The sequence below is a fragment of the Talpa occidentalis genome, unplaced genomic scaffold (genome assembly GCF_014898055.3).
Source record: "Talpa occidentalis isolate TD23 unplaced genomic scaffold, MPIMG_talOcc4v2.1 talOcc4.2, whole genome shotgun sequence".
Lineage (NCBI taxonomy): Eukaryota > Metazoa > Chordata > Mammalia > Eulipotyphla > Talpidae > Talpa > Talpa occidentalis.
The window spans coordinates 15,330,862-15,347,674 of record NW_023602073.1 but is presented as its reverse complement, the minus strand read 5'-3'; the positions used below and the strand labels follow the sequence as shown (position 1 = coordinate 15,347,674).

The 16,813-nt window shown below is 42.1% G+C and overlaps 1 protein-coding gene across 4 annotated transcripts; it reads right to left on the bottom strand.

Moving 5' to 3' along the window:
- Positions 1-113: 113 nt before the first annotated feature.
- Positions 114-15,749, bottom strand: LOC129146374 (E3 ubiquitin-protein ligase TRIM38-like). 4 transcript variants are annotated; one of them, XM_054698376.1, is made up of 9 exons: positions 15,638-15,749; positions 13,508-13,546; positions 13,015-13,430; positions 11,046-11,141; positions 8,972-9,190; positions 8,014-8,036; positions 7,799-7,911; positions 6,213-6,374; positions 114-985 (listed from the first exon to the last, which is right to left on the bottom strand). In XM_054698376.1, exons 3-8 carry the CDS (start codon positions 13,420-13,422, stop codon positions 6,232-6,234), a joined length of 1,002 nt encoding a protein of 333 aa, XP_054554351.1. In that variant the 5' UTR covers positions 13,423-13,430; positions 13,508-13,546; positions 15,638-15,749; the 3' UTR covers positions 114-985; positions 6,213-6,231. The 4 variants fall into 4 exon arrangements, with proteins under 4 accessions (XP_054554351.1, XP_054554349.1, XP_054554350.1 ...); XM_054698374.1 differs by having other exon boundaries at positions 13,015-13,546; XM_054698375.1 differs by having other exon boundaries at positions 114-982; positions 13,015-13,546.
- Positions 15,750-16,813: the final 1,064 nt, after the last annotated feature.

Below are 16,813 nucleotides of genomic sequence, written 5' to 3'. Positions count from 1 at the left end.
TAAAGGCAGTGAAAAGACGAAAGAGTGCCGCGGACCAGCCCAGCGGTGGCGGGAGATTGAGACAATCTCAGGGTGGATTGAGAATGAGCTAAAGGTGGTCGAAGGACTTAGGGCGAGGGACAAGAAAGAATGACACACAGACACACTCAAGGGAGAGTGAAAATCTGAGTGCAATTTATTGAAGGCAAGCTTTTCTTTTTATACATTTTCTCTATAATTACTTTCATTGTTTTTGCACAAAATCTGGTTAATCATTATCAAAGTATACGTAATCACCGTAACACATATCATTACATATTGCTTATTATCTTTTCACAAAATCATATAAATCAAGAACATTTCATACTGTTATTTTCCCTGCTGGAAATGTGTTCTAGATCTTCTGATTCATTATTATGATTATATATTTTCTATTATTACTATCTTTTTAGCTTATATTTATTTCTATGTTTGATTATTTTGTTTACTACACGCATTATAGTCTGTTTCCATGGTTACATTCCTTTATTATGAGCTTAGTTACTGGCAACATATTTAAGTGGTGCCTCAATCATTCACAGGCCTGTTTGTTCCTGTTGTTTTACACGGATGAACAGGTGGGAACCAAAATCCCCTCGGGGACTGCGTCTGTCTTAGGTTGTCAGGACTCACTTCCTGATCTTACCCGTCATTGACTGTCCAGTCCAGCTCACAGGGGCAGAGAGCATTGTGCCAAGACAGCACAGCCACCTATTAGTGATGCGAGATTGTGGCAATTGTAACATTGCTCTCAGGAGCCGCCACAAAAGAGTTCAGGCTTTATGACAGAGCTTTTTGTCCAGGGAATCGGGTTATTCAGTTCTGCCAATGGAGGCAAGCTTTGTCATCATTTTCAGAGGTCTCTGGAATCCTACGAACAAAGCAGCAGTTTCTCCACATTTTAGTTTAGCTCTATGTCAACTCCCTGGAAGAATTGTACTCAAAGCCACACAAAAGGTTAGCTCTGCTAGAAAAGAAAAAAAAAAAAAAAATATATATATATATATATAAAACATTGCTGTAGAGTGTGGTCAGTCAAAACAAGAAAACTTTGTTGAATCAAGGCAAAATGTAAAAACATTTTCAATGTTATGCCAAACAAAACAGTAAAAATTATGTGTATTTCCAACAGTCTATACAGTCCTTTGTAGAAAAATTTTTACTCTCAAAAGTTTATTATTTTTAATCAATTGAGGCCTTTTCTTTTTATTTTGTGTAGAAACAAGTCCTGCAGATATTATTGAAAGATTTTGTTTTGGAAAACCAATGCAAACATTTTTGTACGTATTAGAGTTTTACCATTTTTCCAAGTGACAGTGATTCCCTTGTAGTGTAACTTTACCAGGTAAACCAGATAGGATAAATTTATCTAATGTTCTTCCCAGGAGGAAAAGGAGAAAGTTTGTGGAGTGTCTCTAAAGCCAGCTGCTGAGGTTCCACAAAATCTCCTTTAATCGATTAAATGACAGGCTACCAAATTTTACTTTAATTTAGATTTTGGGAAGCTGTGTCATAAATACTTAGAAAACAGCAAAAACAACCATATTTAATCTCTATAAAAATTCTAGCCCTAAGTATAATATTGACAATCAAATCATAACCTTTAATTGTCATTTCAAAAACCTTAGTTTTTCAGACACTAAAAGACATTATGTACCCAACATCATTAACCTAGACAAGGGCCAAGATTATACCCAATGTTAGTGTACAAGTCCATGTTTTGAAACAACCCATTAGATTATAACTCAGTTATTATTAACCAAAGATTATTTCAGCTAATGTGTTCCCAAAAACACTAAAATAATATAAATCATTTGAGTATACAAAATTTCTTTTTGTAAAATTCCTTTTTGAGATTTTCAACACTTTCCTTAGCTTTGTTACTTTTAATTCTTTTAGACCTTCAACATTTGCTTTAACACTTATCACTTTACTTTTAGGACCATTAAAATATCTATTTTTAATACATGTTTTTCTTTGTAAACACACATTTCACATTACATCGATTTAGGATTGTCACATCTTTCATTAGCAGTAAGGCATTATAATACATTATAATACTGTCCTCTCTTTGTACTAGATGACTTAAATGTGAACACACAAGGTAATATGACATTAGAATTTTCAGCTTTCACAAATAGGTGCAAAAAGTAAACCTGAAAGTTTAGTTGTAGCTTTAGTTTTTGTTATGACTGGAATTCCATTTTGCATGGCTGTTAATAACATAATGGCACATACTAGGTTTTTCTAGGCTGGCTAATAAAGAAGCAATTAGGCAAATCAATAAAAAAAAAAATCAGAGCACCATATAGATACTATGTACATTTTTCACATGCATGTGACTCAGTAGGAAAGACAAAAGTATCTTTTATACCAGAAATTTCTTTTGAAATAAACACATTTAAGCAAAGTATTAATACTTAACATAACTTTAAGGCATATATGCTTTGAATTATATCATAAAATTTAAACTAGTTTTTGTTTATTAAAAAATTGTTTGATCAAGATCTTAAGATTTGTTTTATGATAATTTATAAAGGCAACGTCTATAATTAGTCCTCCGGAGGTAAAAAACAAAACAAACACAAAGAAAGACAAACAGATACAGAGATCTCTTGATATACATTTAAAATTTTGGCCATGTGCATATATTTTGAAATATAGTTATTTTACCAATATGTGTGAAGATACTGAGGTTTTTAATGAGTTAACAGCTAAAATCTGTACACAGAATAAGTGTCTAATCTTAATTATTACCAAAGACCTTGGGCTCGAGACCACAGCAGTCACGGCAGTTTTTACTAATTTTTTTGATAAGAAAATATTTTTGGAGTTTACATTTTTAAGAAATGATTGTTTGGCTTTAGGTTGTTAATACATTATCTCACTGGGAACAGTCATATTTTAAAACATAAAAGAACACTGTTATCTTGAGAACAGGAGAAAAGGTAAATTTTTACAGTCTGCCTGTAAAATTTGAGGTTTAGAATTTAGCTCAAAAATGTCTGTATCATCACTTTATGTTTTACCAGGTTAGTTTGTTTTAACAAGAAACTTAATCTTTTACAGGTCCAATAAGTAAAATTAAAAGCTTTTATTCAACCAATAAGCATTCTGTATAGCTTGTTAGCACGTCAAAAGTAACTCAGCAGTTTTTGCCTAAGACAATTTAGACTTTAAAATCAGAGAAACACAGGGAAATGGAACTTTTTTTTTTTTTTGTAGAATGAACCAAAATAGTTATTTAAGGTGGATAATAGAAAAGTTCAGTCCTCCACAGCAGGAAGGTAGTAGAGACCTGTCAGTGATCCCAACACCAGAGAAAAAGTCCAGGCAGCTGCTTGTTGAGATCAAGGGCAGTTCCCACCAGCCCACTGCAGTGGGTTTATACTATTTTAATAAAAACCTTTTATTTATATTATAGTCATATAGTCTCATACACTCATATTTAACCATTTTTTATCACTTTAACAATAGTGAATGAACTTTGAATACTATTATTTATAAATGCCTTATTTATTTATTTATTTGTTTGTTTGTTTGTTTGTTTATTTTAAAAGAAACAAATGGCAAAACTCCACCAGGGGGAACCTAGCCTCCTCCCCAAATAATTAACAGGAAAAGATTGGAGCATTTTTTTGTTTCATTTAAGATCATGACACATAATCTCTTATTTGTTTTTGAGTTTTTATTTTTATCTCAACAATTTTAGCCAAGTCCGGGCTGGAAATTTGGGCTGGATTTTGGAATGGTCTCATAATTGGGAGCCGATGCCTCTGCATAGAGGTCAGTATTGGCTCTAGAATCAACTTTTGGCTTTTGAAAAACAATTTCACTATCCCAAGAATCCTGATCACTTTCTCTAATACTGCAGGCTATTTTTTCTTTTACCTTTTGTTTTGCATCTTTCATTTTGCCTCCAGCCAGGCAAAAACGACCTATCTGTTCAGGCAATTGTTTTATTAATAAGGGGCTGTCAGCTGAGTCCTCTTTGATGTTATTTAGGGGTACAGACAGCCATAAGTTTTTGAGTTTTTTTATTTATTTTCTCTAATTCAGACCCTTGATCTAGTGCCGCGGGGGAAGCATTTAAGCAAACTTTAATGTAATCTTGAAGTGTACCAGTTTTTTTTTTATAGGTTTAATTAGTTCTTTACAGAGGGAATTAGCATTTTTCCATGCAAGTTGTTTAAACAACAAATCTCATGCTCCGGAAGATGGAAGAATCTTATTCAGAGCATTTTGTAATCTGGCCACAAAATCCTGGTACATTTTATTCTGGCATTGGTGTATATTAGTAAGGTTAGTGGGTTTATGTTTAGGTGAAGGAAGATTTTTCCATGTCACTATAGCCAACTTATTAATTTTGATTAAAACATTTTTTGGTAGGGCAGTCTGTCTGTGTACTTAATATATTTGTTTGTTCCCTTGAACATAGAAAGGGAAATTTTTTCAGCCTTGACCTTATTATTGTGTTTTTTAAGGAATGCATGTACTTAGTCCTCATATTTCATGTGAAATAATACATACATTCCTGAAGGAAGAACAGTCTTGGCAGGATTATGCCAGTCATAAGGGGTTATCCAAATGGCCGATAGCATGTCAATAATTTGATAAGTATAAGGGGAGTTATGACCTGTTGTCTGAACAGTTAACTGTAATTTTTTTTTTTTTTTTAGAGTTTTTATGGGGATGGCCTCCCATGTAGGGCCTTCTTCATCAGCGCAAGTTAAGGTCGGAGGTCCAACAACAGGAAAAGTAAATGAAAAGTCTCCCGTTTTTTGTTAGTCTCTTTTGCTGATCCTAGAATGCCACCTAATGGCCCTCTTACAGGCAGAAATGGTATTTAATGTTTTAGATTTGGTAACAATTAGAAAAAGATTAGTGGTTGGGCGGGAGGGTTTATCATTTTTGAAAGTTAATTTATCTAACATTTCAGTATATTCATGATCATTAAGCTCATCCTCCGAGTGGGGAAGGGGTTCCTCTAATGTGGGAATGGAGGCTTGAGCAAGTAATGGTGTTGTTTCTAGGTTTTTGTTGTTTTTAAGATTATCTTGAATCTCTTTTTGTTGACTATCCCACAATTCTGCCTCAGTGGTGTCAACCAACAAATTTCTAATTTGTACCCACAAGGACAAATCCTACGTTGGGACTGAGACGGCCCATGAAGGGCATAAAATTCTTTTACTTCCTTTCCTACTTTTTTCCAGGTTTCTAGTGATAGACTGCCTCCTTCTGGAAACCACGGGCATACCCGTAATATAAATTCATAAAGTTGCAGTAGAGCTTTCTTATTTACTTTAATACCACGTGTTTCAATCATATTTTTTAATATAGATAGAAAAAGATCTCTGTTTTAGGTCTGTAATTGACCCATGGTCTCGTGGTGCTTTTGTTCACTCAAGCAAAGATTTCTTTCAACTGTGCTGTCCAGCCCGTGTCCCTCGCGGGAACTTGCGGAGGCGTCTTAGCTAAGGTCTGTCCGTATAAATCCCGGACCAGGCTGCTCCGAAGAGCAGATGACCATTATGCCGTATGATGTTCCTCCACGGGAATCGCAGGTGCAGCCCACTCAGTCTCCATAGCCACGAGGCCGTGGAGCCGTAATCATACACTCTCACACACACACAGCACCACGAGCATTCACACTTAGAAAAACTTCTCACTATCTCAAACTGATCACCCTTTATCAGCGAGCTCCGGACGCTCCAGTGAGGATCCTATCCCTGACTGTTTATTTTATTTTTTTTTTATTTTTTTTACTGTCTTTTTTTTTTTTTTTTTTAATAGAGGCATGCTTTATTTATTTGTTTGTTGGTTTGTTTGTTTGTTTTGTTTATACATGCACTGGGTACAGTCAGAAGCGCGGGAGGGTGAGAGAATTCACCAGAGCCAGAGAGGGGAGCAGAGCAGGCAGAAGGACCGAAGTACACTGCTGGGGGGAGCAGCGGGCGGCAGGAGAGGTCTGCACGCCATGTGGGACCCTCCTCCGGTGGCCGGGGAGCAGCCAGGGATCGAACCGGCGCCGCAGAGGCCGCGGGCAGCTTCGCAACCCAGTGCTCAACCGCTGCGCCACCGGGGAGGCCCCCTATCCCTGACTGTTTAAAAGAGGGTATATTTAAGGGAATCACATTCACACTCACACACAAGGAGGGAGATAGCTTACCCAACATGATCTCTTCATTACTCACCTCTTCTTTGGGTGGAAATTCAATGAAATGCAAGGTCGGGCCCCACGTTCGGGCGCTGCTTGGCGCGGACCAGCTCAGCAGTAGACGATGAGGCCGTCTCAGGGTTGAGAGAAACACGCAGGGTGGTCAGGGAGTCGGTGATAGAAATGACAGACAGACACACTTCAAGAGAGAGTGTAAATCTGAGTGTAATTCTCTTTGAGTTTGTGACCAGTATATAAATGTTTTCTAAAAGCATAGGAACAGTGAATAGCAACGAAATCAGCTTGCTCATGGGTTTAGCTTATCACTGACAGGGCAGTGATTTACATCTAACCTCATTCCTAAGTAGATAGACCATTAGTTTTGTTTTTAAACTATGTAATTGCATTTTTTGTTTTATTAACTACTTTTTCACCTAAACTATATTTTAATTATTACAGGGTTTAGTAATGTTTCATTTGAGTCAGCCTTGTGTTAAGGATTTCATATGATTTTTTAATTAACAACCAATGACCTTTATAGAAGAAAGAAGGAAGTTTAGAAAGACAATAAGGGAATAAAATTTGTAGTTCTAGAAAGACGAAATAAGGTTTTTTGTAGTAGCATTCTTGTAGTGGTTCCTGGTGGTCGTTATCTTTTGATAAGCATCTGTCTTATCTATGTCTTCAGGGAACTTTGCTGTACTCCCCTGTGCGCTGGTTCCTTGCCCAGCCAGACCGTGGTGAAAGCCATTAGCCCTAAAGGTCACTGCAGGGGGAGGTGCAGCAGTCATAAGTCCTATAATCATTATAATTGAATTCTGCCCAGTATCAGAGTCAGCTTGGAAGTGGATTATTCCCCAGTCTAGCCTCCAGATGGGAACAGAGCCCAGCCAACACATTCATTGCACTCTGTAAGGCCCTAAGCATAAGTCCTGGCTGATGTGAGCCCCACATATCTGAACTACAAACCTCTGAGATAATAATATGTGTGTTGTTTTAAGTGACTGAATATTTTTCCAGCCATGGAGAATCGTTTCAGCTTCATTCAGATTTTACAGCCAAAGGAATTATTAAAACAATTTAGCTTGAATTTTTTAATTGTGGACATGTGGAGCATGGCAAGTACTAAATAAGAATTAAGGTTTTGGGTTTGCTAATACTAGCTTTCATTAAGATTCAACTATTTATGGTGTCATAATCCATTTTCTTCTTAGTCCTGAATACTGATATATCTTTCTTAAACATCACTTAATGTTAAATGTTAACAATAAACATCATGATGAGGATTGTTCTAAACACTTTACACCTGCTGTTGCATTTGATTTTTATGAAAGCTCACTGAATTAAGGTCTGTTCATACATTTATTTTTCAGAATGGGAAAATGAGGTAGTGGTTGGCCTGGTTGATACAGCAAATCAATGGGAGAGGAGGAATTCGAAGAGCCTGAAGAGAGAACAGTTTGCCACTTCCCTGTCTACACCCAAGGGAGCTTGTTCCTAACCCACTGAAAACAGCTCAGCAACCTCTCTGCCTACGAGTCTGAGCAGGACAGGTAGGAAGCTTGGCTACCACTTAAGGGGCCTTTCCTGTGAAACATTAAGGCAGTTATTTGATTCACATACCTCGGAAGAACTTAAACACTTTCTTCAAATAAAAGTAAAGCTCAGAACCATTGTACACGGTTTGAGGGTCCAGAGAGAGGTCCTCTGGTGTTTTCAGCTTCACATCTGGTTGCCTAGAATAAACCGACAACAGACCTTGTGCAGTAGACGTTCCATTCAGCTCTGGACCCCACACATCCTCACATCCCCTAAACCATGTGTTCAGACAGACTTACCTTTCCAATGTGTCTTTCACACTCTACAGTGAAAACAAAGACAGAAGGTAAGTGTGGGAAAATCAGTATGTCATGTCACTTCACACAGGGGGTTACTTGTTATGAACACTCCACCCCAGGAAGCAGAGTGACCCAGCCTGAGACACCCATGCATACCCAGGTAGAACGATTCCCGTCCCCGTCCCCTAGGATAGTCCCTGCCAGTGTGTATGAGTGTGTGATCGCACTTGCTCAGGCTTGTGGGGAGTCATGCAGACTGCATTCACATCAGCCTGTGACCTCAGGGACTTGATCATGTTACCTTTTGCTATAAGTGACCTAATTTGTTTCTGAGGAGCCCATATCAGAGATCACTGATGACAAAGGTCCTCAGTAGTGAATCCTTGCCCAGACCCTGGCGCTGGGCCACTGAGGTGGAGGCAGCCGGTGTCACCTGCTGAGGGCGCTGTCACGCTACATCCTCACCTTCACAGTGTAACTACCAGTCCTGCAATAGCAACTGGATTCCAGGCATTTAGGTTCACCTGCTGGAAGCTTCAGGCAGCTGAAAGGAGGTCCCATAAGAGCTTATGGCCCAAGACAATAAGTGAATCAGGAGAAGGTTACCATTATTTTGGCTGCCTCACTCTATTCAAGAGATGGTTAGAAGGGGTCCATGAACAGTTGACAGGGGCAAATAAATGGCAGGAAGTTTTGCTGTGGTTCCATAAAAACAGGAAACCATCACATCTACCCAGAGAAAGTTTAAATTTCTGATACACCTGCTGACCCCAGGACCTCCAATGCTGCCAGCAGATATGGATATAGATTTTAAACAATGTGTCTTTAATTTTGGTGCCACAATTAAGTGAAGTAGACAGGTCTCAGAAATCTTCCCATGTTCCCTCATTGTTCTCCACTCAATAGTAGGGAGCAGATTAAACTTCTTTTCTGTCCAGAAGTTCACAGCCTCTCTTACCTGCAGCAAATTCAGGGCTGATTCTTGACATTTCCTCTCTAATTTCAGCATAAGGCTCTCAAGTTCCAAGCTCTGCTCTACCAGACTGGCTTCACCTTCCTGCCGTCTCCTCAGCAGCTGCTCTTTCGCTTTCTCCAGTCTCCTTTCATCTTCATGGAGGGAGTTGTGGAGATTCTGTAAATCAGACTGCATTTCTTCTCTCCGAAGCTCTATGTTCTCCTAGATTCAAGAAAGTAGGCAGAAAAGGGGGAAACAATCCAAATGTACCTCTATGGTGAGTCAGTAAACACAGGTGTGACTGAGACACAGTGCAAATCTGCTCACCCCTGGGAGGAAAAAATTGTAACATGTGCCCAACTGGCCATGTATTGAAGATTCATGCAGAAGGACATGAGCCAAAGAGGAAAAATGAAAGACCGTATGAGTCTTCTCATATGAGGTCCTAGTCAAATTGAGAAACAAATGAAGTAGAATGGTGGCCGCCAGGAGCTGGGAGGAGAGAGCAATGGAGTTATTGTTAATGGACATGGAGTTTCTGGTTTTAATGCTGAAAAAGTTCTGTAGATGGAGAGTGGCAACGGCTGGAAAACAATTGAGCACAATGCCACTGGGCTGCTCAGTTAGAAATGAGTAATATAGCAATGATAGGTAAGGTGTACTTAGCGCAAACACCTCAGAAAAGTTTGCTTAGCTTCTGTGGGTCATTTTCCCATGGGCACTGGAGCTCAAAAAGTGTCCAGCTCCCTCTGCAGAGTCCAGCCCATGAGGCAGACACTCAGAAGTGGGAAAGCTGATCATAACTATGTTGGCACCTCATCACTTTCCTTCATCTCATCCAAGAGATAAAAGAAGAGGGTAGGAATCGCAGAATCATGAAATTTGCCTAGATCAAAGAACTTATCATTTGTAAGATAAAACCAAGCGTTACTGGGGATGTAAGAAGCTATCTATATGTGTGTGTGTTGTGGGTAGATATCTTCAAATAAAGGCTTGTAACGAATGTAAATGAGTCTGAATTTAAAACAACACACTGGTAGGAATCTATGATTCTCAACTCGGGGAGGTCTGGATAGTTACCAGAAATATTATTGCCTTCAGCCCAAATTCAATTATCATCCTTATGGATGAGACTAAGAAAAATGCTGAGATACTCGGTTTTCTCTGGGGAGGACAGAGTGTAATTTCCATGGGTGCTTTCTCAAGTCACACTGTGCTTCAGTGACTATGGTGTTGTGGTGGAAGTTGTGGCACTGCATGGTTTCTGTATATGGTGTGTAGCAATAGTTCTCCCCACTACCCGAGATTCCAGAAGGGAGGAGACAGAGGCAGTTGCAATGACTACAGTGACAGGGATCTCCACTTGCCGGTTCCTAGCAAGGCCCTCCGAACTTCTGAGGATTTTAACATGAGAATAGGAGGAGTTTATATTTCACATATGCACATCTACAAAGAATAGGACAAATGTGGGAAGAGACCCTGAAAGAGGAAAATGACTCATAAATTTGATTACTAAGGAATGGATTATGTCCATATTTCCATAAAAGAATGTGTCTCTGATCCTGCATGGTCTGGTTAGAGACCCACAGTCTGCAGTGGAAGTGTGTAAGTTCTTACAGAGCTCTATCCTCATCAACAGTCTCACAAGCTGGAGTTATGGGAGTGTCTCCTGCACTGGTCCTCTTTTTGTATTCGCTAAAGTTGATATTAGAACCAGGAAGTAGAGGGTCAGACCCTGTACTGTGGTAAATGTGCCCAGGTGAGTTCATTAACTTAAGACAGGAGGTAATTTCAGTCATTGAAAACTTGAAATGTAAGGAGCACAACATTTGTGATTCTCCTGACTGAGGTATTAGGACACCTAGCCAAGTACTAGTCATAGAAACATAAAGCAGAGGAAAATTCTCCTAGATGAAGACAACTAATGGCAAATATTAAAGAAAAAGGCATACTTTGGGGTTCCACAGTTTGGTCTGATTTAAAGAGAATAAACCATCAATGAGTACTTTTCCCTATCACCATAAGCCTAAATTCTAGGCTGGAAAATAGTTTGAGATCAGGAAAATCAAATTCTTACCTCCCATTGTCTTATTTCATCTTTCCTCAACAACTCCACATTCTTACATTGGTCTAGCACTACCTTCACTTTTCTCACAATCTCCTGGAGCTTTTCCTGAAGGAAAAATTGGGTGAGTTATGGCTTGTCCATTTCACAACTCTCATTGGCACCTAGAAGAATCCCAGCCTCCAAGATGTACCATAACATTGAATATATTTTTGAGTCCTTAGGCTTTAAAAGAAGCAACATAAGGGCATTAATGTAACTCATGCCCTCAGTGGCCATGGGCAGTGGCAGGATTGTGGCATCTTTCTGTGCTGTGGGCGATCTGTGATTCCCAGCTCATCTGTGGACCATAGACTAAGCTATTTACATTACTGCAGTCTGCCAGGGACATGCTGCATAAAGTACAAGATTATAATCATCTAAAAGTAAATTTTATAAAATAATAGGCTGGACCAATCATAATACAGAGTGTTTGAAACACGTAGAACTGTTTACATGTGACCCTGAGTCAAGTAGGAGAGCCCAGGATGGCAGCTGAAGTTACAGAACCAGTTCATAGGGGAGGGGGAGCTCTGCTGTCACCTGAAGAACTGTCATGACATCAACTTAGAGTGATTAGTTTCCATACCTATCTCTAGGGTTCCTTGTCACACAGTTTCTCACGTTTTCAGCCTCTATTAAGAGATGGGGAAACCAGGTCATGAAGGCAATAACTAAGTCGCTCACACATTCCATCTAATAACAACTGAAACTCTTACGATATTTCAGCCTCCACAGTCAGATTCCTGAGGCCACGTCCATCACCCTATGTTGCTTTTTTTTAACTACTTGGTGGGCAAGTTATGGGATCTGCCCCATCACAATGGTGAGCTGCTCCTGGGCTTACAGGGGGAGGTGAGTGCGCTGAGGGTGTCAGGACTGACACGCCCTGACACAGGATCCAGAACCTTCACACAAGACACAGGCACCTCAAGGATGAGGGAACACAGAGCCCCACTCTGGGAATTTTTCCTTCAAATGTCAACAGGGCAGAGGAGGAAGGAATCCTTCTTCCTCATTCCTGCACAGCACAGGGAGCCTCACTTTAGCAGCTCTTGTGTGAGAAACGTGGCGGTGCCTGAATATCTCAAGGCTTCAAACTCACCAATTCTTTCTAAATCTTTTAGCTGTCCTTCTTTATACTTGCTAAAGCCTGTTTCCATCCCGTTTTCTTAGAGGACTAACTTTGATTTTAGTCCTTCATGTTTATTTGTGCACCCAGAATGTTCTTTTAAATGTCAGCCTGATCTTTCCCTCCACAAATAAAATCCCAACTTTGGACCAGGATTTAGACTCTGAGAAATACCAAGGTTCCTTCTTAATTTCCTTTCTCACGGCCTCATCTGCCTTTTCCATCACACACCCCCTGACCAGGTATACCCCCTGACACGTGATGTCCCTGAGTTGGAATCCTGACTCATCTCCACACACGGTGGTTTTGTGTGTGTCCTTCTAGACTCACTTCTGGGCAGTCTCCCCCTACACTCATTCCTGCCCCTTGGTGCCCCCCTCACCACCCACACCAAGAGATGTCAGGTGTCCTGTGTTCCTTCCTCAACGTTATAATGTGGCTATCTAAAAAGTCGTGGTTCTGACCCCTGGGGTTTCATATTCTTTCCCGTGCTCTTGCAAGCTGTGGTGTCTCCAATTAAATATTCAAGGTGAGGCCATGAACGAGGCCATTGTGACAGAGAGCAAAATCTATTGTCCAGGAGAAGTTCATTACAGGAAGTTCTTACAGGAAAGGATTCTGCTCAACTTTTGAAGGTCAAGATGGACACGGGGTGGACATGTAATAAATTCAACATGGATGTGTAATAAACTAGGCAAATGAAATGGTACAAATTTATTTTAGGGTCAGTATAATGGTTTTCACTACAATTGATTGGAGTGACAATGTGCAACCTGAGAGGCGCACTTGCTAAAGACTGTGGCCACTCACCTTGTAGCCTGGATACACGTCCTCCACTAAAGCCGTGCTGTGTCCTCTGTGCTGGGGGGAGCACTCACAGCGCCAGCAGATGAGCTGCCCGTCGTCCTTACAGAACAGGTGGAGCCGCTCCCCGTGTTCCTCACACAGCCTCTCACTGTCTATCTCCCTGACAGTCTGAATGAGGTTTTCCAGTTGCTTTATGGATCGGAGACTCTCCCTTTGAAATGGTGCCCGGCACAGGGGACATTGGGGCTCCCTCAGGGATGACGTCCCTCGTGGGTTCTCAAGGATGCCCTCTATGCACCGGCGGCAGAAGCTGTGCCCACAGTGGATACTCACAGGCTCTGTCATCAGCTCCAAGCAGATGGAGCACGTGGCTTCCTCCCTCATCTTCTTGGTAGCTGTGGCTAAGGCCATGGCCCTTCCTGAAAAGCTCCAATATCAGGTTAGAGGCAGAGATGAAGTAGACAGGATTTTCCAGAGTGAAGGACAGAAGCCTCACCTGAGCCTCTGCGCCTGCACAGTTGTTGAAATCTTCTCTCTGGAGAGAGAAATGGATGCAATTTGAAAGATGCCTCACCTATTCCTCTGTGGCAGAGTAGGGTGATCCCAGTCATATTTGCCCACTTCAGTTTAGATTAAAATTCAGTAACATTTAAATCCACTGTTTCAGTCTGACCAGCCAAAATTAAATGCTTAAATGGCCAACAGGCATATGAAAAAATGTTCACCTTCACTTATAATCAGGGAAATGCAAATCAAAACTACCATGAGATACCATCTCACACCAGTGAGAATGACACATATTAAAAAAACTAGCAACAACAAATGTTGGCGAGGGTGTGGAGAAAAAGGAACTCTTCTGCATTGCTGGTGGGAGTGCAAACTGGTCCAACCACTATGGAGAGCTGTGTGGAGATTTCTGGACCTACTAAACATAGAGTTCCATATGATCCAGCAATTCCACTCCTAGGTATTTACCCAAAGGACACAGAAACATCAATTCCAAAGAACACCCGCACCCCTATGTTTATAGCAGCACTATTTACAATAGCTAAGCTTTGGAAACAACCCAAATGCCCAAATGCCCAAAAATAGATGACTGGATCAAGAAGATGTGGTACATATACACCATGGAATATTACTCAGCATTCAAAAAAGAGAAACACACGCAATTTGCAGCAACATGGATGGAGCTGGAAGGGATCATGCTCAGCAAAATAAGCCAGAAAGAAAAAGAAAAATACCGGATGGTCTCACTCATAGCAGGAATCTAGAAAATTTAAGTAAGGGACCAGGAAAAAGAATAACTATAAGAAAGAAAATATCAAAATCAACAAACAACTATGAACCAGAGACACTCTATGGGGGTTGGAAGGCGGGGAAAGGAGGGATTGGGGTCAACATAAGGGGGTTGTAATTGTATGGGGAATATAAAAAATAAAATTTAAATAAAATGTGAAAAAAAATTAAACGCTTAACATCTGAGAATGGTCTCAGGATATCCAAGTACAGAATATTCCATCATGGGAGACAGTGACAATGCTCGGGTACTAACAGAGCTAGAAAAGGAAAGAGGTGGTTCACAAAAGTCGCAGGAGAGAAGAGAACTCAGGGAGGGAGAGTGAAACTTTCTCCATGTCTAATGAGTTTCGGGAGAGTCGGCCCTGATTACTACCTTGTCCTGCTAGCATCACTGAGGTGAATGGTTGGGGAACAGAGTACATGGGAACAATCAGCCTTGCCTCTCCTCACACCCCCATGTCTGGTTCTCTGGACCCCACCAATAACCACAAAGTAAAAGGGGCTCCAGGTTATTCAAGTTCGCATGGAGACCACATTGAGGCAGGAGAGCTGGAGAGGGTGGTAGAGAAGGTGTTGGTGCTGGGAGCAGAGTCCCTGGGCACAAGGGAGGTGACTGTCTCCCTCAAGGGGAGGACAGGTCTCCCAGGACAAGGTCAGGGCACCTGAGCTGAGGGAATTTGCAGAACCAGGATGTGGGGAGGCAGGAAGCATAGGGCAAGGCCTGTACATTGTGGCTCCTTGTCCCAGTGTCCACCAGTGTGTACCTGAGACTTGAGACAGAGGAAACGTGTCCAGAGAAGAGGGTCTGCCCTTCCCCACAGCTGCAGCTGCTCAGGCTCCCAGTGCTGCTGCCCTCCCCTTGCTGCCATGTGTGGGGAGTTGCTGAGGGAGGAAGTGAGAGACCTTTCCTTTGCACTCACAGGGCCTGGACTAAAAGCAGATCCAAAACAAGGAACGGGATAGATTATTTCCCCCTATTTTCAGGTCTTGCTCTAAGAGCCAGAGTACGTCTCTGCAGACTGCTCTCCCGCGGAGGGGATTTCTCCCAGGGGCTGCACCAGCCTTCCTTATGCCTGGGGTTGTGCTCCTGGGGATGCCCTTCCTCTGAACCCTAGTGCCTGCCCTTCATCAGCTCACAGCCCCATCTGAATTGTGTCATGGAGTTTCCAAAGGGAAAGCAGAGGGATAGAGAGAGGTAGAAAGCAAAGTCCTGTGTAGTTTCACAGTTGGTGGAGCTCCATATTGCCACCCACCACCCACTGCATGTGCACACACACACACACACACACACACATACGCAGAAATCACAGTCCACCCCAGAGCAAACCTTGGTCTGGACTTTTTCACTCCTCCTCACAGAGCAGTCAGTCACAAAATCGCTGCCAGTCGCTCTGCAGCTCCACTTCCGGATTCCTGGAAGGGAAGTTCCTCTGACTAGAGTCAACTCAGAAACGAAACTGATGAGGGGGCGGGTCCAGACAGATGAGGGAGGAAACTTGTCAAAATGCCAGAGGTTTTACACTCAGGAATCCTGACTGGAGGGCCTGGTAGGAACAGCACCCTTCCTTCAGAACAACAGCAGAGGGGACAAATTAAAATCCCATCGTGACCTTGAACAGCGTGTGGGGCAGTCACCTCGTGGGGAAGGGAGAGGCCCTTCTTGAGGCATCAGATTCACAGACAGAGGTCCCTGTTCCCATGATAACTCCTGGCATCTGCTCCACCACCACTGTCGTGGATGAGACTCTGCACCAGGCACAGCTCATCCCTAGTTGTCTTGTCAAAGGTCCAGGAAAGGAGACAAGGGACACCACAGGGGATCAACCACCCCGACACAGCAGCAGCCAGACTAAGACAAGCTCATGATAGGGTCTGTCTTGTGATCTCTACCCCTGGCACCTGCTGTGTGAAGGAGGGGATCATGCAGAGCCCAGGGCTGAGAGGGTGAGGGATGCAGAAGAGCCTTCAGAGACATGTCCCCTAAGTGGGGAGAGTCCAGTGCTTCAGGTGATGTGTGTGATGTGGTGAGACAACTAGGTGAGCAGTGAGAGCAGTGCCTGGTGGTGCTTCCCTGTTTATGGGGAGTCTAGGTTGTCAGACCTCATAGAATTGGTGTGGGTGAGATCACTGTGCAACAGGGTGGTCCCCAGGAAAGGGGAGGTTCCCTGCCCCACCCAAGGGAGGGTGGAGCTGAGCAGGAAGGGGAGAAGCTGAAGAAGAGACTAAGGAAGGAAGCAGGATGAGCCAGGAGACCTGGAGGAGGCACATGGAGCCTAGAGACACGTGAAGAAACTGCGCTTGTCTTTTGGTCGTAGACGGGGTGACACAGATGTGGGTGAGACCCGTGGGGAGGTGACAATGGCAGCTTTATCTTGATGTTGATTTTGCTCTTTTCCTTCCGGGCTTGTCCGGTTGTTGTGACCCTTTTTCTGTGGGTCCCCACTGGAAGATGCTTTAGACTTGTAGCAGGCTTTGGGGCCTTGTTCTGGGCCGATCCCATATG

What these genes read in the sequence shown, in the direction of transcription:
- LOC129146374 (XM_054698374.1), bottom strand. Translation starts at nt 13,422, where the DNA reads ATGGCCTTAGCCACAGCTACCAAGAAGATGAGGGAGGAAGCCACGTGC. An exon ending in GTGAAAGACACATTGGAAAG is followed by an intron (nt 7,912 to 8,013) that starts GTAAGTCTGTCT and finishes GGTTTATTCTAG; the next exon opens with GCAACCAGATGTGAAGCTGA. An exon ending in AGTGTTTAAGTTCTTCCGAG is followed by an intron (nt 6,375 to 7,798) that starts GTATGTGAATCA and finishes TCTCTCTTGAAG; the next exon opens with TGTGTCTGTCTGTCATTTCT.